This window comes from Dermacentor andersoni, chromosome 2, assembly GCF_023375885.2.
Source record: "Dermacentor andersoni chromosome 2, qqDerAnde1_hic_scaffold, whole genome shotgun sequence".
In the NCBI taxonomy this organism is placed as follows: Eukaryota; Metazoa; Arthropoda; class Arachnida; order Ixodida; family Ixodidae; genus Dermacentor; species Dermacentor andersoni.
The window spans coordinates 158,825,532-158,842,118 of NC_092815.1; the positions used below are offsets into that span (position 1 = coordinate 158,825,532).

A 16,587-nucleotide genomic window follows, 5' to 3' on the forward strand; every position below is an offset into this window, starting at 1 on the left:
AGCAACGGAAGTATACAGCGCATGCGCAGAACTAGCATGACGAAGACACAAGAGTTATATATTCTTTTTGTTCGAGCAATGCAGACTCAGTTGCCTTTGCAGAAGCCAAACTGAAATGGTGTTAGCAGGTTAAATTTATGAATGAAGTTAGGCAGTCTTAGATGAAGCATTCTTTAAAAGGCTTTTGAGAACACTGGCAGAATTGAAATTGGTCTGTTTTACCAAGAACTTACGATCTCCTTTTTTAAAAAGGAGAACGGCTTTCGCTAATTGCATTTTTTTTTCGGAAATACTGCAGTTACTAAAGAGATGTTAAAGATGTGAGCAAGTATAGGGCGATAACTTCAGCTACATACTTGACTGGCCGAATTTGAATGTCATCGATATCACAGCTACTGCTGTTGTTGAGATTTCTTATTACTGGCACTACGTCACCTTCCGCAACAGGACACCGGAAAACCGATTCATCATTTCGAATGTGCATGTATTTTTTAGCATGATTGAGCAGCGCTGGTAGTCAGGTTTGTTAAAAACGTATTGAATAGATTAGCCAATTCCAAACCACAAACTTCCTTTCCATCAATATTTAATTTGGTTAATGCCGTGTGTGCACTATTAGGCTGTAAGAGAGTACTTAATCTTGCCCATAGTGTACTATGTCGAGCATTCTTGACGTCTAGATGTTGTTGGTGATGGGAAGTTCTTGCAGTTCGCAGTTTTTTGGTCAATTTATGTCTGTATTTCTTAAAGACCGCAAGGTCCTCAGCCTGACGAGCGCACAAAAAAAATTCTGTATAATTTTTGTTTGGTTTGTATTTCTCCGCGGAGCTCTAACCTTATCCAGGGCTTGCGGGTCTGCAAAAATTGCTTGCTGCTTTGCAGGATAACGACTTCCAGCCCCTGCCTCTGGCCCAAGTGAAGTTTCCACCTGCGCTGCTGGACTTCATCGAGCGCCTTCAGCAAAGTCTTGACTACAGCTTCCAGAGGTTAAAAAACGGGACAACGTCGAAGACAGAGATCGAGAAGCTGATCAAGGAAGTCATCGCGGGACATGTGGTGAGGAGGGCTCTTGCCACGGTGTCGTCGCCGAGGCCCACCGCTTACTTCTCAGGGCTGCCTGCAGAACGACTCTTGTACATGGCCACTTGCTTCAGATACTGCCAGATGATACCGACATTGAGGAACTTCGCCGCCTGTAACGTGGTTGTGCCGCACCTTCCTGGGTTTACGCAGGCGTTCGGTTGCAACGTTACGCCGGGCTCCGCGTACTCCTTGGGCGACATTCCTGAAGCCGCGCCGAAGAATGAGGACGTTGGACGTAGTACTACCGAACGTTTGACGATTTAATACTCCTGGCCGAAGGCCTGATATAACAGGACTTGATCTTTGCTCTTATGGGTCTTATTTTTCCAGTGAATGACGTATTTATTTGATCCTAGTGATTTTGAATAATTTATTTGCTTCTTTCACGGTGTCACTTGTCGATACAACGCTTTCTTATATTTACGGCTAGCCTGACGCTGTTAGGTGCTGTTTCGTTGAATTGCTACACGGAAAAAAAGGAAGTTTATTACCACCACCACCACCACCACCACCACCACCACCACCACCACCACCACCACCAGAGGACACTGTCAGAGGACTCAGTCAGAGGACAGAGTGGCCGTCCGCCGGATATTGAACAAGCTATTGACAACTGCGGCATCAACTCTAGGAATAATGTTGATAATAATTCGCGGAAAGCAGTCGACTCCGATTGATGAACGACTTCTTCCGGAAGCGGAATAACTGTAATTTAGCCGGTAAAATCCTTAACAGGGAAACAAGAAAGAGATAGATTTCATACGCTGTGTTGACCCCAGCATTTTGCAGGATTAGAAGTGTTAGGTAGGGTAACAAGCCATATTTATCCTGCAATTGGAAAGAGCCAGCCATTTGCACTCGTCTCATCATCTTTATTTGAAACTATTTTTAGGCAATTATCATTTGTTATAGAGGTCTAAGGTTGGACTCAATTTGAAGAGAGAAAGCAAAATGAACAATGAGAAATAGGCCAACCTAGACGCAGTCGGAGTAAAAGCAAATAAATTTATGCTGGCGCAGCAAAGTGATATGCTGCTTAAAGACATGATGATGAAGATGATGATGATAGCATACAGGTAAAGAATGACACCAACTAGACCGATTTAAGAGCAGCAATTGTAGTGGGAGGTAAGGCGTGAATCATGTAGGTAAGCTATCTCAAGTAACAAAGAAACTAATAAAAAACGCGAGAAATTTCTAACGCAGGAGATAAGGTAGAATTCTTTGAACTACCTGCCGTGGTTGCTTAGTGGATAGTGCGTTGGACTGCTAAGCACAAGGTTGCGAAATCGAATCCCGGCCACGGCGGCTGCATTTCGGTGGGGGTGAAGTGGGAAGACACCCGTGTACCTAGATTTAGGTGCACGTTAAAGAACCCCTGGTGGTCCAAATTTCCGGAGTCCCCCATTACGGCGTGCTTCATAATCGGAACGTGGTTTTGGCACACAAAACCTCATAATTTTTAAGAATTTGTTGAACTGCCAAAGCTGATGAAGTAAAAGTGGTATTCGAAATTACAACGTAGGATAATATATGGAAGCAGCGAAAACATGGGGAGGCAACATGAAGACAGAATGAAAGTTGGCATAAAATAGAGCATGCCGTTTGCAATGAGATATAGGTAGGATAATGTCGTCAGCAAAATTGGTGTATTGTAAATGCAGCAGATACCCGTACTGTTCCGGAAGCTTTGATAGCGCGCATCCGGCGCGCATCTTGGAATGTATGCTAAGTAAAAAGAAGGGGGAATCATTTATTGGTGGTGATGCTTTATACAAGTTGAATCTTTCGTTAAGCGCTTGATCAAATGCTGTATATTTGACCATTTCATTCCTCTGTCTTTGGCGTGTGATCTCGCGCATCCGTGCTACTGGCAGTGTGACACGCGCGACGATCATCTCAAATGGCTACGATAGGAGTATAGATAGATAGGAAATAGAGATAGAGATAGATAGGAGATAGATAGATAGCACGATAGGAGTATGCGTGTGATTGTGGCCTCCATTTGTCTTTAACGAGGCACATGAACTAGGCGACCTGCCACGCGGTCACTCGGTGAAGTGCATAATGTAAAGGTACGAAAGACTGACGAGTCATAGAAGTTCAATGTGGTTTCCCTGTAAGCCTATATCCCTAATTGTGATTATATATTTTTATGAAAGTACAAGCACGGGCGACTATAATATGTCATTAAGGAATTAATCGGGCCTGGCCAAACTTTTGGCATTACGGGACAGAGCCACCATTTACTGACTAACATCGTAACACGGGGTGTGTGCTCGAGTGGTGCGACATCATGCAGACAGGTGCAGCAATACAACAACTATATCTTTAGAAAGTGTTCGGTGTGTGCCTTACATTCTTTTCCTTGTCATCCTAGACAACGTCAATGCTGTATCTCTCACCAGAGATGGAGTAGCTTTGGCATACCAGAACTACACGACATGTGGAATTGCTAAATATCCACTGGTGTCCTCCATTAAGGGGGACGCGGGGCTGAAAGTGAACTTCTAATGCTACTGAGGTCTAATTAACTGACCCTGGCAACCTTTAACACGCGAACTCTCTCGAGTGAGGCTAGCTTAGCAGGACTTCTTGACGAATTATCAGGCATGATTTGGGACATAATTGGCCTTAGTGAGGTTAGAAGACCGTGTGAGGCTTATACAGTGCTGACTAACGGCCACGTCCTCTGCTATAGAGAACTCCCATATAAGAAGAAATACGGGGTACGATTCCTAATTTATAAGGACATAGCGGGCCACATTGCCTAATTCTGCAGCATTAATGAGAGTGTAGCAGTAGTTCTAATAAAACTTGAAAAGGAATAGATAAAAGGTAGTACAAGCCTACGTTCCAACGTCCAGTCATGATGATGATGAAGTAAGTCAATTTTATGACGGTGTGGATTGAGCGATGAGAAAAGAACAAACTTAGTATACTGTAGTAATGGGCGACTTCTATGCAAAAGTGCGGAAAAACTAGGCTGGTGAACATGCAATAGGCAACTACGACGTCGATGCTAGAAACACTATAGTAGAGATGGTAGAATTCGCGGAAAGGAATAACTTGAGAATAATGAACACCTTCTTCAGAAAGTGGAGCAACTAGGCTGGCTTCAGAAGCAGCAATTGAAGTGGGAGGTAACGCACCGAGGCAACCAGAAGGTAAGCTCTCCCAAGCATCGAAGGACCTAATATAAGGAAACGACAAAGAATGAGCGTCCAACTCAAGAGATAGGACTCGCAAAATTGTCAAAACTGATCAACAAGGAGAAAATAAAGGATATTCGAAATTATAACGTATGCAAGACTTGCGAAGCAGTAAAAAATACAGCGTGAAATCAGAAGAAAACATGGCAGAGGACAAGCCAAGATGTATGCACTGAAAGGTAAGCAGGGTAATATCATCAGCGATATGGAAAATATAGAAAAAGCAGCGGAATAATTCTATACTGTCGTGTGCAATAACCTAGAGCAGCCACGCTACATTCATTCGGAGCAGTAATGAACAGGATACAGAGGCTCCATCTAACGATGAAGTTAGAAGGGCGTTGTATGACACCCGGGGAAAAGCGGCAGGAGACTGGTCTAATCAAAGGTGGGGGAGATACCATGCTTGAAAAGTTAGTGGCCGTTTATACGTAATGTCTCACGACTTCAAGTGTTCCAGAGAACGAAGAATGCCAACATCATTCTAATCTACAAAGAGCGAAGTGTTAAAGAACTGAAAAATTATAGGCCCATTTTACTCTGGTATATTATGAAGTATTCACGAAGATAATTTCCAATAGACTAAGGGCAACACTTCAGAAAACCAAGAGAATAGTCTAGCTTCCGGAAGGGATACTGCGCAATGCATCGCATCCATGTCTTCAATCAGGTAATCGAGAAACCTGCAGAGTACGAGCAATCCTTCTATATGGCCTTCATAAATAACGATAAGGGATTTGATTCAGTATAGATACCAGCAGTTAGAGACATTACGTAATCAAGAAGTACAAGAAGCATACGTGAATATCTTAGCAAATACTTACAAAGATTACACAGCCACCTTGGTTCTCCACGGAAAAGTTGAAAGATTCCTATAAAGAAAAAGGTCAGACATGGAGACACAATGTCTCCAATGTTACTCACTGCATGCTTGGAAGAAGTTTTCAAGCTAATAAGCTGGGAAGACTTAGGAGTAAGGATCAACGGTGAATATCTCAGCGACCATCAGTTTGCAGAGGACATTCTCCTGTTCAGCAACACTGGGGACGAGTTACAACAAATGATTGAGGACCTTAACAAAGAGAGAGAGAGTAAGAGTGGGGTTGATTAATATGCAGAAAACAAAGATAATGATCAAAAGCCTGTCAAGGTAACAAGTGTTCAGGATCGCCAGTCAGCCTCTAGAGTCTGCGAAGATGTACGTTTAACTAGGTCAATTACAGGGGCCCTGATCAAGAGAAGGAAATTTACAGAATAAAAATGGGTTGAAGCGTATACGACAGACATTATCAGATCCTGACTGGCAGGTTACCGTTATCTTTAAAAAGGAAGGTGTACGATCAATGCATTCTACCGGTGCTAACATATGGGGCAGTTTGACAAAGGAGCTCGAGAACAAGTTAAGGACTGCGCAAAAAGCCATGGGACGAAAAATGTTAGGCGCAACGTTAAGACACAGGAAGAGAGCGGTGTGAATCCGGGAGCAAACTGGTATAGCCGATATTCTAATTGGCATTAAGAGAAACAAATGGAGCTGGGCAGGTCATGTACTGCGTAGGCTAGATTACCGGTGGACCACTAGGGTTACAGAATTAGCGCAAAGAGTAGGCTAACGCAGACGCGGACGGCAGAAGACTAGTTGGGCTGATGAAATCGAGAAATTCGCAGGGCAAGTTGGAATCGGTTGGAGCATGAGAGGCCTGATTGGAGATCGCAGGAAAAGGCCTTCGACCTTCAGTGGACATAGAGGAATTCAGTGGACATAGTCTAGAGGAATTCGAAATGCCACAGGTAACGCCGGAAGAAGTAAAGAAAGCCTTGGGAGCTATGCAAAGGGGGAAGGCAGCTGGGGAGGATCAGGTAACAGCAGATTTGTTGAAGGATGGTGGGCAGATTGTTCTAGAGAAACTGTCCACCCTGTATACGCAATGCCTCATGACTTCGAGCGTACCCGAATCTTGGAAAAACGCTAACATAATCCTAATCCGTAAGAAAGGGGACGCCAAAGACTTGAAAAATTATAGACCGATCAGCTTACTGTCCGTTGCCTACAAATTATTTACTAAGGTAATTGCAAATAGAATCAGGAACACCTTAGACTTCCGTCAACCAAAGGACCAGGCAGGATTCCGTAAAGGCTACTCAACAATAGACCATATTCACACTATCAATCAGGTGATAGAACAATGTGCGGAATATAACCAACCTTTATATATAGCTTTCATTGATTACGAGAAAGCGTTTGATTCAGTCGAAACCTCAGCAGTCATGGAGGCATTGCGGAATCAGGGTGTAGACGAGCCGTATGTAAAAATACTGAAAGATATCTATAGCGGCTCCACAGCCACCGTAGTCCTCCATGAAGAAAGCAACAAAATCCCAATAAAGGCGTCAGACAGGGAGATACGATCTCTCCAATGCTATTCACAGCGTGTTTACAGGAGGTATTCAGAGGCCTGGATGGGGAAGAATTGGGGATAAGAGTGAATAGAGAATACCTTAGTAACTTGCGATTCGCTGATGATATTGCCTTGCTTAGTAACTCAGGGGACCAACTGCAATGCATGCTCACTGACCTGGAGAGGCAAAGCAGAAGGGTGGGACGAAAAATTAATCTGCAGAAAACTAAAGTAATGTTTAACAGTCTCGGAAGGGAACAGCAGTTTACGATAGGTAGCGAGGCACTGGAAGTGGTAAGGGAATACATCTACTTAGGACAGGTAGTGACTGCTGATACGGATCATGAGACGGAAATAATCAGAAGAATAAGAATGGGCTGGGGTGCGTTGGCAGGCATTCTCAGATCATGAACAGCAGGTTGCCATTATTCTTCAAGAGAAAAGTTTACAATAGCTGTGTCTCACCAGTACTCACCTACGGGGCAGAAACCTGGAGGCTTACGAAAAAGGTTCGACTAAAATTAAGGACGACGGAACGAGCTATGGAAAGAATAATTATGGGTGTAACGTTAAGGGATAAGAAAAGAGCAGATTGGGCGAGGGAACAAATGCGAGTTAATGACATCTTAGTTGAAATCAAGAAAAAAAAAGATGGGCATGGGCAGGACATGTAATGAGGAGGGAAGATAACCGATGGTCATTAAGGGTTACGGACTGGATTCCGAGGGAAGGGAAGCGTAGCAGGGGGTGGCAGAAAGTTAGGTGGGCTGATGAGATTAGGAAGTTCGCAGGGACGACATGGCCACAATTAGTACATGACCGGGGTTGTTGGAGAAGTATGGGAGAGGCCTTTGCCCTGCAGTGGGCGTAACCAGGCTGATGATGATGATGATGATGAAGTTAAGGGCGGGGGCTTGGGATGGTGCACCTCTTTATAGGACTAGTCATAAAGAGGTTCTTATTTTTCCGCAACTTAGGGAATCCTTTTTTGTACACGGCATGCCAATTGAGGTTGAGGAGCACGTTAGCTAGCTATGTCGTTGGTACTGTTATGATCTGCTTAGAATACAGTGTTGCAAGTCCAGGCTATGCTTCAACTTGCGCTTTTTGTCGAGCTAATTGCCCTTCCCAAGTAGAAAAGTCATCTCTTTTGTCTCCAGTCACTCCCTGAGGTGACCAGGGTGACAAAGATCAGCAATTAAGGGCAGAAGGCCACTGATGTCACAAATCGACAAGGGGACCGAAACGTATGCGGCGAGAACTCAGGCACTGGCACTGCCAGGGGCGCACTCCTTGAAATGACTCACACAACATAAACCAAGAGGGAAAAACGACCTTTTCCTTGGAGATCACCCCACTCTCCTGGACAACATATTGGATGTCACTCCACTTTCGTTCATAATGGACCATTTCGCTGTTTGTCTCAACTATACGCGGGATGTTATTTAAAGCTATCCCGGTACCAGTATAACCAGAACAACTCGAGACTATCATCGAGGCACAGCGTTGTACATATCATGTAACATGTAAATACATTTTCACTCATATTCAGCCCCCCCCTCACCCCCCCCCCCCAACATGGTGCCGGCCTTCGCCATTTCCCGATTCCTGCGGCGAAGCCCAGCTCACACGGACATTATCGTATCAGTACAGATAACATGTAAGGTTCACTTTTTGGATTTCCTAAGGGTGTATTTCTGGTCTGTTAGACCTCCGAACGAAGACATATTTTTTTCAGCGAACATAAAGAAAAAAACTGTACAAAGACGTATCAGATGTAGCCCTCCCTGTTTTGCTATATAGGGCTATGTACAACGGAGACCAAGGGCAAAACGTGCTTTAAGCAGATGAAAAGAATGGAAGTGATACCAGGGACAGTGTCTTTCATACTTCATATTTCAGAAACTATACGTCATGTGTTTCTTGATTGTTGAAACGGCCTCTATTTTTGGAATTTGCTGCTGAGGATCACGAAGAATGATTTTCCCTTATAGCCACAAGGTATTAGATTTTTTTTTTTGCTGATTATAGAAAATAGATAGATTGCCGTTTGACCTTATTATGCTAAGTGGCCGTCACTGCTTAGAGCTCCCGTATGGCGAAGTTTTAGTGCGAGCGGGATGCTCGGTCCACACGAATGCATTTTCGGGAATGTACGTCTAGCTTTGCAGACATGAAAAACAAGAGTGTGTGCCTGTATGCTGGCGAAGGCACAACCCTTGACAGCGCTCATGCATTTCTAAAATGTTGTCACTACAGTAGGGGTGACACTTTTTTGTTCTAAAACTACTGCTTGTTCTCCTAATAACTTAAGGGCCACTTAGTTATCCCTACGTGAATAAATGAAAAAGTAATGCGACCACCACGCGATGCTTGCACATCATGCCACAACGCAAGGTTGTGGACTCGAGTGATTTAATTAGCTCCCTTAATTCACTGTGCCTTAATAAACTTCGCCTCAATTAACACCAAAGATCGAGGGTTCGACTCCCGTCAAATGCCGAGGATTATAGCGTTTGTCATTTATTGTTAATTGATATATTGAGTCAATTAGGTATAGATTAATTACTGGGCGTTAATTACCTCCCCCATAATTAACATAACATATTGTGGGTTCAAATGACTTCATTAACTCTACCTTAATTAACTGTGGCTTACTACCTTCACCTTATTAACACCAAAGGTCATTGGTATGACTCCCATCAAAGGTCGAGGTTTGGTAACCTTTTTGTAGTATCGTGTGGCCACGCAGACAACGCCGGATTTTCCGCGTCATGAGCCATTTAATGCATTCGCATAAATACCTGGTTGCTTTTTGTTGCAATATGCACAAAAGGGGCAATAATAATAAAAAAAAGATTTGTGCACTACGGTTAGAGCATGAGGCTGCTGAGCTGGGGAACCGGGGTTGAAACCCATCATCCGCGAAGTAATTAATTTCTTTAAGAGTATGGGCTATCTGGCATGACAGCAGCCGCAGTCACGGTCAGGAAAATCTGGAAGGCTTCGGAAAAACAGCCCTCCTTTATAGTAATGGGCAGGATACAGAAGCTCCATGTGGAACTAGCATTGTAGTTTTAAGCAGTGCGTAGAACCGAAACAATAATGTAGTTTAGCTTTAGATCCGAGTCCAGGGAGCTCTGATTTCGCTTTGCTCCAGTTCCTCTTGGGAGAAACAAACAATATTACACGTTCGCAATAATAAACTGATTGGGTGCGCTATAATTTGTCGTTCCCCATGGCAACGACATCCCACATAGTTCATATTATTTGTACGCGTGCGTATGTTTATAAAGTGGCTAGGCAGGAAAATATATTTTTGTATGAATATCAATTCACGAAGTATAATGTTATACAGTTACAGCAGTCATCCAGGTCTTAGGCCGAGATGTTGCCCGCGTGTGATGGACGCGGCGCCACGCGTCGAAGGGTCCATACAAGCACTCACCCTTCATTCGCGACGGCTCCTATAGGCATCCGCATGAAGTGTGTGCAAACGACAAGGTAAATGTTTGGTGACGCGTAAAAGCACGTGGATTTAGCAATTTCTAAACGTGCAAAATGTTATGGTCACTGCAAATTATCATTAATTTCTTTTGTTGGTAAATTACAGACTACAATTGTACACTTTGGGCACATATCAAAATATAATAAGCTACATCGTTAGCCTAATATGTAGCATACGTAAATGACAAGCACCAAATCTTGACGAAGAATGGCGCGAGCTACTGTGACACAAGATACGCAATTAAAACACACATTGTTCGCAATCTCCAAAAATAAACTGTAAGATTCAGCAAATATTGTGCATGCAGTGCTATTGCGCACAGCTAAACGTACCTTACAGAAGATTAAACATTTTCAGAAAGCATCGAAAAGAAAGTTAAAGTGAGCGCTATAGAAGTAGTTGCTCTTCATTCGGATATATTTAATTCTTTTCTGACGCTGTGCGGAATTCGCATTCAAAATTGCCTTGGAGTGCAAGGTGGATGGATGGATACAACTTTATTGTACGTCCGGCAAGGTTTAACGCGACCCGGGATCAGGTCTCCCGCGGGGAAACGTCAAGGCCCTACCTCAACGCCCCCTCACGCGCTTGCTGCACTGCCAACGTCGCAATTCCGAGGTCTGAGCTGCGCAGAGCGACGGCCCACCTCAACGACAAGGCCTCCGGAGCAACTGCCATCCTTCCTATAACTATATTGCACTCCCACAGCATGTGTTTGAGTGTTGCTGGTCCTTCCTGACACAATTTGCACGTATTGTCGTGATGCTTATCTGGGAAGATATGTTTCAGACGGAATAGATTAAAGAAGGTGTTCGTCTGGAGCTGCCTCCAGGCGACACCCTGCCTCCTGTTCAATTTGGGACTCGGCGGTAGGTATATCCTTCTGGCGTTTAGATATGGGCCGGTTATTTCACTGCATCTGGTGAGCCTGTCCCGTTCTGTGCGAGGAGTGTTCGCTATCGTGCGAGAGGCGTTGTCCTGTTCGGCGCGGCGGGTCATGTCTTCCGCCGTCCGGTGCGCCGCCTCGTTTAGGTTCGAGAGCGCGTCGCCTTGCGTGGTGACGTGCGCGGGGAACCATATGATCCTCGAGCTCGCGGTTTTGGATCTGCCCGCTTTGACCAGAATGGACAGGGCTTCCTTGGAAATTCTACCTTTGGCGTAATTCTTTACTGCCGTCTGCGAGTCGCTTAGCACGACTTCGTATTCCTGTTCTATGAGGGCTAGCGCGATCGCTACTTCTCCGCTATTTCCGAATGTTTGGTGTATACACTGCATGCGATTCTGATTTTGGAGTTTGCGTCTTTGACTGCGGCGGTATCTTAGGCTGCGTCGATAAAGCGCGCGTTTCTCTCCCTGCCGAATGAACGGAGCAGAGCCTCGGCTCTTACCTTTCTTCTGCCTCCGTTGTAATCGGGGTGCATGTTTCTTGGGATATTTGCCACCGTAATGGTGTCTCTGATTTTGTTGGGGATTCGCATTTTCTGGCTGTGCTAGTTGTGGTACGTTATGCTGAGCTTGTTCATAATGCGCCTTCCTGTCGTGGTGGTCGACAGGCGTTCGAGCTGCGAGATGCGTTGTGCTTCGGCTATTTCTTCCAGCCTGTTGTGTGTACCCAGCTGGGCCAGGAGCTCGGTGCTCGTCGATTCCTGGAGGCCCAGGGCTATCTTGTACGTTTTCCCTATGAGCGTGCTGATCTCATTCTTTTCCCCGACGTACTAGTTGTGGTAAGCGGCTACGTAGGCGATGTGGCTGACAAGTCGAATGACGTTGTCTTCCTTCATGCCCGTGTGTCTGTTGTTTATCCTCTTTATGAGTCTCGTAGCGCTAGTGACTTTGCCTTGGATATTCCTCACGGATGCGCCCTCAATTTGTGTAAAAACACTTTCATAATAGCATGCTGCACAGCTTATCTACAACTGGCGAGAGCTCCACTTAGTGTCCCGTTCATGTCACCGTTCTCGAAGACTGTGCTGGACGCGGTAGTTCGAAAATCCTGTTGTATCGCAATTTGAACAGCTGCACCAGACGTTATACAAATTGCAGCAAGCGTAGAAGGACAGCATGGTCAATGCCAAGGGGCGGGGGCAACGGCAAATAAGGGGCTTTAGGCGGCAGACCAAGAAGGTGAATTTCTCATCCCGTCCTGACAGTTGCATTGTGCTGTACCAAGGATACCCGGCCTGCACAACTGTGAGTGGAAGGCGCAGTGCTGAACTGCAAGCCGGAAACGGGAGGTGTCGGCTGTGTTGTGTTAACAGGTACACTAGGGCACATGACAGCAAGCCTACACTAGAGTGCAGAATGGTTCAGAACGCTGTTTTTTCTGCCACACAAAGCAAGCACGTGATTGCATTGAGCTAAACTGCAAGTTGAAAACCGCGGAGAAACGTCTCGCTTTTTTATTAATGATCACAGTGTGCCGACTACGCTGCGAGGTTCAGTGGGTGAGAAGTTAGTTCTATCTGGGAGTGTGCACAGTATCTACAAGTTGGCGGTATGAACCAGCAAAGACAATTTTTGATCCATCTGAATGTTTTAACCAACAAAAAAAAAGACCGTGGGCTTATGTAACCTTGAAGAATCACGATGTTTCTTTGTCCCAAGCTGTTTCCTTCGAGCAGCTGCAATAAACACTTCGGTTGCCTGTAGATAAGTAAAGCACGTTAAAACGTTGCTGCTATATGACAAGTCCGTCAGAAACCTTGCAGCATAAAACACACCTGCGCAGTGAATAAAAAAATTTTACAAATCCAATAAATCATTCACACGCCTATGACTTTGCGAGAATATCTGTCAACATTTTCCCTATTTTCATTTGATGTCATCTAGTTGCAGCTTACAGTTCCGCCGGGGCAGCAAATTAGACTCTGCGTTGTTTTTAAACAGAGCTGTAACGCTTCGACCTGTAACTTGTGTGCACACTTCGAACTTTCTTTACATATTACAGCGAAGCTGTTAGCGCCTTGTTGGTCGGGATATTTCGCGGCATCGTCCCCACGAAAACAAAATATCCTTCAGCGATTGAAAAGGTATGTTCATACATATATTCTTTAGTGTCACGTATACTACATACACAACAGCGTTCGTTTCAATACAGAACAAGCCGAAAACAAGCATGCAAAAAAGAAAAATAATGATAAGGCCTTCTGCTAACAATGCGAAGCACATAGCGCCTCCACATAGGTTTACCGGCAAACATTACTGTTTCGCAAGCTGCAGCTGCAACACCAGCTTGTGACGTAGGGAGTGACGTCACTAGAGCTTCAAATATAAAATAATCAGCGTGGCAACTGATTTCACTGTTGTTGCAGTACCGCTACGGGTAGGCAACGCATAGTTAGGACTCCGGAAGAGGAGCGTGAATGCGAGGAGCGGCAAAGAGAAACGAAACGACAATGCGACAAGCGGCGACGTGCTGCCGCTGATCGTATTTCCGTGGAAATCCAGCACAGGGGAAGTCTGCGCGCCCACATTCTCCTATGGCTGAATAAGGTGCCGGATGAGGAATTGAGCAGTAAACCGCTGCGTAACCCCCTCAGCTCGTGTAGTGGGGTTTTTCGGCAGCTTCGTTGGATATGTTCGCAAGGCCGGGATGGTGAGTCAATCTCTACCTATAACCTGCCTATAATTTTAGGCAACTATAAATGATCTGCCTATTGTAGTTAATTAAGGAAACCATAGAAACTTATTACAAACCTTTTATAACGGAAAAATGAGAAAGAAGAAAACGTTTTCAGTAGATATTTGTAAAGCGTATTGCTTAGATAGATAGATAGATCATCATCACTAGCCTATTTTCATGTCCACTGCAGGACGAAGGCCTCTCCCTGCATCTCCTATTACCCCTGCCTTGCGCCAACTGATACCACCTTGCGCCTGCGAATTTCCTAATTTCATCATCCCGCCTAGTTTTCTGTCGTCCTCGACTGCGCACCCTTCTCTTGGCCCCCATTCTGTACCCCAAATGGCCCACCTCTTATCCATCATTCGCTTTACATGGCCTTCCCAGCTCCAATTTTTTTCTCTTACTGTCAATCAGAATATCAACTATCCCAGTTTGCTCTCTGATCCACACCACTCTCTTCCTGTCTCTTTACGTTGCGCTTAACATTTTTCGTTCCATCGCTCTTTGCGCAGTCGTTAACTTGTTCTCAAGCTTCTTTGTCAGTCTCCAAGTTTCTGCCCCATATGTTAGCACCGTTAGAATGCATTCATTGTACACCTTTTTTTTTTCAAAGATAGTGGACAGCTGCCAGTCAGGATCTGGCGATGTCTGCCGTATGCACAGTAACCCATTTTTATTCTGTAAATTTCCTTCTCACGATCAGGGTCCTCTGTGAGTAATTGACCTAGGTAGACGTACTCCTTCGCAGACTTTATAAGCTGATTGGTGATCCTGAACTGTTGTTTCCTTCCCCACCTATTGGGCATTATCTTCGTCTTCTGCATATTAATCTTCAACCCCGCTCTTACACTTCCTCTGTTAGCGCCCTCAATCAGTTCTTGTAATTCCACTCAAGCGTTCCTGAACAGGACAATGTCATCTGCATGCAAACCGAAGTTTGCTGAGATATTCGCTGTTGATCCTCACTCCTAAGCCTTCACACTTTAATAGCTTGAATACTTCTTCCAAGCATGCAGTAAATGGCATTGGAATAGCACTGAATAAGCTCCTTGTTGACCCCTTTCTTTATAGGTATCTTTGTGCTTTTCTTCTGGAGAAGCACGGTAGCTGTGGACTCTTTGAATATGTTTCCCAGAATATTTACGTATGCCTCCTGTACTGCTTGATTACGTGATACCTCTGACTGCTGGTATCTCTACTGAGTCAAATGCCTTTCCGTAACCTATGAAGGCCAAATAGTGGGGCTGATTGTGCTCTGCAGGTTTCTTGATTAGCAGATTGATGACATGGATGTGATCCATGTACAGTATCCCTTCCTGAAGCCAGCCTATCCTCTTGGTTTACTGAAGTGTTGCCTTTAGTCTATTGGAAATTATATTCATGAGTACTTTATACAATACCGACAGTAAGCTAATGGGCCTAGAACTCTTCAATTATTTAATGTCTCCCTTTTTGCGGATTAGAATAATGTTGGCACTCTTCCAGTTCTCTGGAACACTTGTGGGGATGCGTGACTCTCACGCGTCCCCTGATATCTTGTTTTCCCGCATAGCTCCTGTCTTCTGCAGTGCGGCTTCGCCGCGTGGCCTGGCGCCCGCGGCGGTCGGACTGGTTGAGGCACAGTGCGAGAGATGGCTCGAATGTTGCGCTGCTAGCGCCGCCTCACGGCAGGGTTACTTGGGGGTGCGGGAAAGAAGACTTCACTAACCTATGATCGTTGCACTTTATCCTACCTAAACACTTACATCCTGCACTATGCTGGGATTAGCAGAGAGTATGAAATCTATTCCATTTCTTGTTTCTCCATTCGAGCTTTCCCAGGTCCACTTCCTGCTGCTGCGCTTTCCGAAGATGGTATTCATTATTCGGAGCTGATTCCTTTCCGTGAATTCTACCGACATCTTTCCTCCAGTGTTTCTAGAATCGATGTCATAGTTGCGAAATGCTTTGTCCACCAGCCTGCTTTTTTCCAACTTTTCCATTGAAGTGGCAAATGACTTCAGTATACTGAATTTACACTTTTCTCATCGCTAATTCGACATCTTCATTAAGCTGTTCTATTTCTTCACCATCGTGAGTGCACTTTAGAGCGTAGGCTTGTACTACCTTTGTTCTATACCTCCTATTCAGCTTTATTGCGACTACTGCTACCTTCTTATTAATGCTGTAGAAGTCGTCAATGTTGCCCGCTATGTCCTTATGGATTAGGAATACTACACTGTATTGCTTCTTATCTGGGAACCCCTATATAAGAGGACATGGCCGTTAGTCAGCAGTGTATAAGCCTCACCAGTTCTTCTAATCTCGCTAAGGCCAATGATATCCCAAACAATATCTGGTAGTTCCCCAAACAGTCCTGCTAAGCTAGTTTCACTCGAGAGGGTTCATGTGTTCTACGTTGCCATTTTCAGTTTCCAGTGGCGGCTGTTCGGGACCAGAGATTCTTAGCACACTCTGCCACGTTACAGGTCTGACCGCCACCTTGATCAGGTGCTCCGCAGCCGCTAGGGACTGAGGCCATTGTTTTATTGTAGGAGTCATGAGAGACAATGAAGGTGTCAGTAAATATTTGCAACGCTTATTGCTCAGACAGACAGACAGACAGACAGACGGACGGACGGTCGGACGGACGGTCGGACGGACGGTCGGACGGACGGTCGGACGGACGGACAGACGGACAGACGGACGGACGGACGGACGGACGGACGGACGGACGGACGGACGGACGGACGGACGGACGGACGGACGGACGGACAGGCG

The 16,587-nt window shown here is 45.1% G+C and overlaps 1 protein-coding gene across 1 annotated transcript in view; it reads left to right on the forward strand.

The window, feature by feature from the left end:
- Window positions 1–1,467, forward strand: part of LOC129387273 (uncharacterized) — a 5,881-nt gene extending 4,414 nt beyond the window's left edge. The window contains exon 2 of the mRNA XM_055076100.2: window positions 883–1,467. Within this exon, the coding sequence (XP_054932075.1) occupies window positions 883–1,347 (465 nt within the window). The 3' untranslated portion in view covers window positions 1,348–1,467. The remainder of the gene's footprint in view (window positions 1–882) is intronic.
- The last annotated feature ends 15,120 nt before the right edge of the window (window positions 1,468–16,587 follow it).